At 53.0% G+C, this 7,497-nt stretch overlaps 1 protein-coding gene across 1 annotated transcript; it reads left to right on the top strand.

Moving 5' to 3' along the window:
• The first annotated feature begins 580 nt into the window (after positions 1-580).
• On the top strand, positions 581-7,497 carry CD8A (CD8a molecule). The gene is made up of 7 exons (XM_006183601.3): positions 581-662; positions 1,343-1,655; positions 1,745-2,110; positions 2,689-2,802; positions 2,986-3,093; positions 4,092-4,122; positions 6,278-7,497. Exons 2-7 carry the CDS (start codon positions 1,607-1,609, stop codon positions 6,327-6,329), a joined length of 720 nt encoding a protein of 239 aa, XP_006183663.1. The 5' UTR covers positions 581-662; positions 1,343-1,606; the 3' UTR covers positions 6,330-7,497.

The raw sequence follows: 7,497 nt of genomic DNA on the forward strand, positions 1-7,497 counted from the left end.
TATCTCCATTAAAAATATATATATATATATGTAACTTCTGTAATTTAAAAGACACTTTAAAAACCATTTCTAAATATAAAATGTTAAACAGTTCATGTTAGAGTAAGCACCTTGGATGCTTTGGGCGGAGCAGGATGGGTGTGCATTGAAATCAAAGTAAAAAAAAAAAAAAAAAGCCCATCCGAAATTTAAGTTCAGATCCAGTTCCGCAAACGCAGCTCAGTCCAAGCTGTGATGTGACATGTGACATCCGGGGGGTGTCTGGGACACAGTCCCCTCACGCAGAACTCTCGGGTAGGAAAGACACATGAAAGAGATAATGCCAAGGTGGCTTGACTCTAGAATCAAGCAGCAGCAGCATGAAGTGCACCCACTATAGGATGCAAAGTGGGAAAGACCCTGAAGAAATGGGAAGGGGGCACCCACTATGGGGAGTGTAAGGTTTCAGGACAGCAGCAGACAAGAAGGAAGAAAGCACGTGCCTGCCAGGGTCAGAGAGGGAAAACCGGCTCCACCCACGAATTCACCCGGGCTGTATACCAGTCCCCGCCCATCACCCAGAGCTGGGATACAGGGAACTGAGGTCCAAGTCCCACAGCAAGGGAGCTGACCCCGAGGCTTAAGTAGAATAGCATTGTAGGCAAGAGGAGCCCAGAGTTTAGGTAATCTCAAACCCCATGGGAATGCAGCCGCAGATGGTTCGGAAAGATCAGGGCAGGGAACTGGGCGGAGGCTGGGAGGAGCCAGCACCCAAAGGCTCTGAGCCAAGCCAGCGTTTAGCTTCCACGCGGTCCTGCGGGTCGTGGGAGGCTGTGGGAGTGACACCATCGGGTCCCCTTTAGGAGAATAATGTTCACAGCGGGTGGCTGGGGGACTGGCCAGGAGAGGGACTGGTGGGGAGGCTGCTGCAGTGGCCTCAGGAAGGAATGAGGCTGTGTGCTGAGGTTTCCCGGCTGAGAGAAAGCCCGAAGGGTGCGGTCACCAGAGCACGCAGGTCCCACACAAGGCTTGGGTGGAGGCTGCCCCGTGGATGTCTCCTCAGTGGAAGGGAGAAGGTCCTCCCTCCGTGAGCGCTCGGACTCCCCTGCGCAGTGCCCGAGAGGTGGGCCCGTCACTGACCCTTCTCAGCCCGCGGTGCCACCCTGCGGACCCTAGGCCCCAGGGCGTCAGTGCTAGGGCCACTTCGAGCGAGGGCAACGAAGTGGACTCTCCTGTCTCCTTTCCTGCCTTCTCTCACCCTCATGTCTTGAAATGTCTCATCTCTATCCTGACTTTGTCACTCCCACAAGAGAGCCATTTTAAGGGCCATTTCCAAGCCCTTTTCCCTGTCCCAAACCCGCAGCTCTCAACCGTCCCCAGCTTCCTGGCAAGGCTGCCTCGACGGCTCCGGTTCACCCTCCGGCTCCGCTGGGCTGGAGGGTGACAACGGCGAAAAGGAGGGCGACTCTCTCCGCGGTGGGGCTTCGGGTGACATCACATCCTCCGAACGCGAAATCGGCCTCGGCGGCCAGTCGAAGGGCGCAACTTCCCCCCTCGGCGTCCCACCGGCTCCTGCGCGCCTCCGAGCTCCGAGCTTCGAGCCGAAGCGCACGGCGGGGAGCGCGCCATGGCCTCTCCCGTGACCGCCCTGCTGCTGCCGCTGGCCTGGCTGCTGAGTGAGTTTGCCACCCCTGGGGAGGGCGGGGGCCAGGCGGGCAGTGGGGCGCGGGGCTCCGGGCTCAGCCTCGCTGCCTGCCCCCTGCAGATACCGACACCGCCCTCGGGTCTCACTTGTTCCGGATGTCGCCAGAGAAGGTGCAGGCTCACCTGGGCGAGCAGGTGAAGCTGGACTGCGAGGTGCTGCAGCCCGGCCAGACGTCGGGCTGCTCCTGGCTCTACCAGAAGCCCGAGGCCGCCTCCGGACCCACATTCCTGGCGTACATCTCCAGCAGCCGGTCCAAGATGGCCGAGGGGCTGAACACCAACTACATCTCCGCCAAGAAGACCAGGGACTCCAACTTCCAGCTCACGCTGCACCGCTTCCGCGAGAAGGACCAAGGCTACTATTTCTGCTCGGTCTTCATCAACTCGGTTATGCACTTCAGCAAACTCGTGCAAGTCTTCTTGCCAGGTCCGGGCGCCGGGGACACGGCACCTCTAGGTGTAGGGTCTGGGGCTCACGTCTGAACCCATTTTTCACACGGATGCCTCGCTTTCGAGCCTCTTAGCTCCCCGGGGGCTACTTCGATCTTGTTCCCATTTCACAGAGAAGGAAACTGAGGCTAGAGTGCAGCTGGGTAGGAACTGAAGGTGCCTTTTTATGTCTGGCTGCGCTGGGCTCGGGTTCGGGTGCTTGCGTGACTCTGGGCAAGCTACTTAAATTCACTGAGCCTCCGTTTGGTTGTCAGTAAAATGCGGGTATCAACCCAAGCCCACGAGGTTTCTGGCTGGGCCCTGGAGAGAGGATGGACGGAGGGAAGCGGACTCCTGCATTCCTGTCCGAGGCGTCCGGTGCGCTCCGCGGACCAGCAGGTCCCGCCCCATCTCCCCTGCCCTGAGCGCAGAGGTCCGCGCGGGCGGCCCTATAAGGCGCCCTAAGTGGAAAATCGGGGAGGAGGCAACTCTTGGGCAAAGGCGCGTGGAGCTGTGGGGAGGGTTCGCGTGCACCGCCCCAGCCTGGCCACCAACCTCGCTCTGTTGCTTCTGCAGCGAAGCCCACCACCACGACAGTGGCGACGCCGCCACCCAAGCGGGCGCCCACCAACGCGTCGCTGCCCGTGACTCCGCGCCCAGAAGCATGCCGGCCCTCGGCGGGCAGCAAAGGTGAGGCGCGCGAGGGGAAGGCCCACGCGAGCGGGCAGCCCTGATCCCGGGGGTGGAGCCGAGGCCAGGCTGAATGGTGGGGAAACTGAGACCAGGAGCCGGGAGAAGGACGTGCCGGGGCCGGCAGGGTCGGGTGGGGGATCCTGGTCCGCTCCTACATTCGGCATCTTGTGTTGTCACTAGATACAAGTGGCATGGACTTCGCCTGTGATCTCTACATCTGGGCGCCCCTGGCTGGGACCTGCGCCATCCTCCTTCTGTCACTAGTCATCACCGTCATCTGCAACCGCAGTAAGTCCTAGAGGATCTCGGCGGGGAGGGTCTGCCCCGCTTCCACCCAGGACGCCCCTGCCGGGAGTTGGGGATGGGATTTCTGGGACTCTGAGCTGCACCGCAGGGCCAGGCACAGTCTGTTTCTTTCCTAGAGAGAGAACGCGGGGAAACCTCTCCCCGCTGCTCCTTCCATTCCCCTGGAGGTTTTTTAAGAAGGCTGTCCTATCCGCAGAGCGGCAGCAGCGGGGGTGGGGCGTTCCATTAGGCCAGCGCACAGGTCTGGGCTCACTGAAAATGCCCTGGGGGAGAGGGGGCTAGGGAAAGGGGGGGCCGCTGTGGCCCTGGGACCAGATTCCAGGAGGGCTGGGCCCAAACCACAACCGGCTGTGGTTTGTACTTGCCCCCTCCCCGCGAGTTCCCGCACCGCGCTTTGGAGCCCACGCAGGTAAGTGTACGAACCCACATCTGTATTTGCAATGTTTTTTAAATTGATGTGAAGAGAGATGGGAAAGAAGCCCCATAACTCTCAAGACTTATAATCCTGTTTACTGTACAGCACAGTGAACTATATTCAATATCTTGTAATAGCCTGTAATGGAAAAGAATCTGAAAAAAATATATATATAGTGGAATCATTTTGCTGTACACCTGAAACTAACACAATGTTGTAAATCGATATACTTCAATTTTTAATTTTTTAAACAATTATTATTAAAACCATGGAATATAAATATACCATGCTTTCTTTATAGCTTATTTCTTTATAATATAAATTAATCTTCTTTACAGTGGCAATCATCACTATGTACTCATGTCATTTTACAAGTTTACCTTATTACGATAAATGTTTTTTATCATGTCAGTGTAGTTATTGTTTGCTTTAAATAAAATAGTCATAACCTCGCTAGGAAAAAAGAGTTATAATCCTAAATAAATAGAGAAAAAGGAGAAACCGTATTTGGGGACTATTGGTTGTGGTGGAGCAGTCACTTTACCCCTTCTTTTCCTTTATCCAGGGAACCGAAGACGTGTCTGCAAATGTCCCAGGTGAGTCTCTTGTAACCCCTGGGCCTGCTGGCCCCGGGCAGCGCTGGGCACATGTCCTTGCTTCCCAGGCAGCAGATGGTGGGAACTCCTTTCCCAGAGGGAGGCCATGGCAGACTCAGCTTGCTGCCTGAACAGAGAGATGGAGAAGGCTGACATGGGGGAGAAAATGGAGGCCCCAGTTGGGCTGACGGGGAGAGCAGTGTGACTTCAGAAAACTGTCCCATTTGGCCCAGCATCAAAAAACCCATCTGAAGAATTCCCCCAGTTAATCCTAGCTCCTCAAAAGACCTGAGGTCTCTTTCACTGTATGATTCCAGCTGGGTTTTCTTAAGAAAACTTTTTTTTTTCCTACTTGTTTGGTCTAGTTTTTTTGAGAGAGTTTTATCACCCGAACTAGATAGGTAATGGCCTCCGTTCCTAATTACCCTGTGGCAACACAGCGCCTTGATCTGCCACCACGGCCTGGAGTGGAAGAAAGGGGGGACCAGGAGGAGGGGCAGTTAGCACCCAGCAGTTCAAGTGACTCCCCCATCCAGCTCCATTCATTCTGAAATGATCAGGAAAAAGACAAAAACAAAAGGCAGTGTCTGGAAGCGAGGCCTCAGTCTCTCCCCTCAGAGCTTAGGCCCCCAGCACTAACGTCTAGCAAAGCGCCCACTCTCGCCCACCCAGCGCTGTAATGGGTGGTACACTCAGGATCTGGCTTATCCTCACAGCCACCCCATGGGGGAAATGCCACAGGGCCGTCTCACAGATCACTGGTTCAGAGATCACGAAACCTACCCAAGGTCACAGAGACATTACAGTCTGATTGTCAATAGTAATAACAACCATTTGATGAAATTCTAAAGGGCACCTGTTACGTGCTTTATGTATATATACATATATATGTACACATATTTTTTAAGTTTCAAGTTTCATAACAACCGTTAAAGTAGTTACTGTGACCACCATTTTACAGATGAGGAAACCAAGGACATTTAATGGCTTGTCCAAGGCCATACGGCCCCCAAGTAGTAAAGCTACAACTTCCATCCAAAGCCCAGGCTCCTTCCTGTGGCTGGGGGCTGGGGCAGGAACGGGTTAAGGATAACCTACCATATTCATCAGTTCCTTTCACCAGATGAAAATACTTCAAGTTTTATACCTGGGGTTTGCATTTCACGGTGGTATATTGGCATTTCTCTTGCTATTTCTTGATGTCAATATCATTTCTTGATACTTGATATTTCTCTGTGGGAACACAAGTTTGGTGCCTAATACATCTTTATTTTTAACACTGGAAATGTAATGAATTTCCAGTGCCTATACTAGAGGTGATCTACCAAGGGGATAAAGACTCTTTAAAAGCAGAGAGGGGTTTTTAGCAATGTCAATATTTGGGGTACAGTTGGGAGCTTTTGGAGGAGAATTGTCCCTTATCTCCATCTTTTTGAAAAATTCTCATTTTGAAATGAATAAGTGAGAATAAAACTCTGCCCTGAAATACAAAGCCGTGTAGATCAAACATATGAGGAATTCACACACCCAAGTTTATATAACTCAGTGATGACCAAAGGCAGCTCAGCTTCGACAGAGAGGCTTTGGAGGACAGTGTGTGTAGACATGACACACAGGATGAATCAGCCCATTTAGAAGGTGCTAGCCCAGGAGTGAGTTAACATTTTTAGTGTGACATCAAATTTAGGTTGTCAAGGGACTTTTAGGTAAAGCATCTCTGCTTGTCTGACTGTGGGGGTTCGTTCACATCCTCCCCTATCTCTGCCATCCTCCCGGGGGCCGAGAACCAGGTCAGGTGATGATTGGTTATCAGTCTGCTTCTCTCACCTCCTTTCACCTTGACAAAGTTTCCAGGAAGCTGGGTTAACTGGGCTCAGTCCTGGCTCCACCATCTCCTAGTTGCGTGACCTTGGGCACGTCCTCTAACCTCTCCTCCCTAGTGGCTACCCCTCAGTTTGCCGTGAGGATTAAACAAGATGGCACAAGGAAAGCACTTGGCCAGGTGGCTGAGGTCATTCACCCAGTCCCACGCTGGTGCCCCAGGGACAAGTCCTCAGAGCCCAGAAGGCTGGGAGGCTGGTGGAGGGTGGGTAGACATGGGTGGATGCTGTATTGCGTTCCAGGCCACAATGGCCGTCACCTGCCTCTCTTTCAGGCCGGTGGCCAGACAGGGAGGCAAGCCCAGCCCTTCAGAGAGATACATCTAACAGGGTGATGGGCCCCGTGCGACAGCCACTACAGGACATCAAACAGAGAACTCGCCCAATGAAGAGAGCGAGAGTCCTTCCTTTTTGTTTTTTTCCAGCGTCCTTATGTATTCACTCCTATTCTTGTTATTTTCATGGGGGATGGGGTGGGAACGGTTACTTTTTCTTTATGTGTTTGCTTTAATTGACGCAAAACGAGACTGTGTAACATCGACGGTTCACCGCAAGGGTTCCAGTACCCCTGTGCTCACGTACTGGGGGAGGGCGGGAGCCAGAGCTACCGCAAGCCGCCTTCTCAGCACCAGGCTGTTAGAGCTGGCCGGGCCTCGGCACCCACTCAGCTCAATTTTACCCCATCTTACAAAGCCCAGAGGTGGGGAGCAGCTGGATCAGAGGCCCAGCAGAGGCTCAGGGCTTGTCCTCCACAATATATAGTTCTTTTCTTCTGGAGGCCTCTGTCTTCACGCATGGAAGCCTGTGTCTTAAACCTCAAAGGAACAAGTTATTTCTTGAGCACCTATGATAGACCCATCACTGCACCCCGAGCCCCGACAAGGTAATGAAATAAAATTAGAAAACTTTACCGAGTTGTATGATGTAGTTAAACAGGATCAGACTTGTTTTTAATAACCAAGCGTGAAATTATACAGATGATAGGAGTTCCTCAAATAAAGTGGAAGGGGTGACCTGAATCCTGAAAAACGAACAACTTGACCTCTAAAGGAAAGCTCTGTGAGATCCCCAGGTAGAGGCAAAACAGCCCTCCCAGCCCATGTGTTGCAGACAGACCCATGAAAGAGGAGAGGCCGCCCTTTGCAAACGTGATTTAAGCATCGGGAAAGCTGAAGGGAGGTCAGCCCTCTCTGAATTTGAGATTCCGTATTGGTACGTGCTCCTAGGATCCTCGATGACTTTTTGCTGGTTGTGAAGGCGGAACTGTGAGAGAGCACCCGGCACAGGTCCTGGCCTCCCCTGGACCAGCAGGGATGGGGATGTGGGGATGGAGCAGGAGAGACCCTGGGGAGGGGGCTGAACCCAGACTGCTGGCCCACACATGCGCTTCCTCTCTTAATGGGCTTGTGCTAATGTGACCTGCTCATTGCAGGAAAAAACTTAGATAAGGTAATAATAAAAGGTAATAAAAGTCACCCACAATTCTTAACCTCAA

Source organism: Camelus ferus, chromosome 28 (assembly GCF_009834535.1).
Source record: "Camelus ferus isolate YT-003-E chromosome 28, BCGSAC_Cfer_1.0, whole genome shotgun sequence".
Taxonomy (NCBI): domain Eukaryota; kingdom Metazoa; phylum Chordata; class Mammalia; order Artiodactyla; family Camelidae; genus Camelus; species Camelus ferus.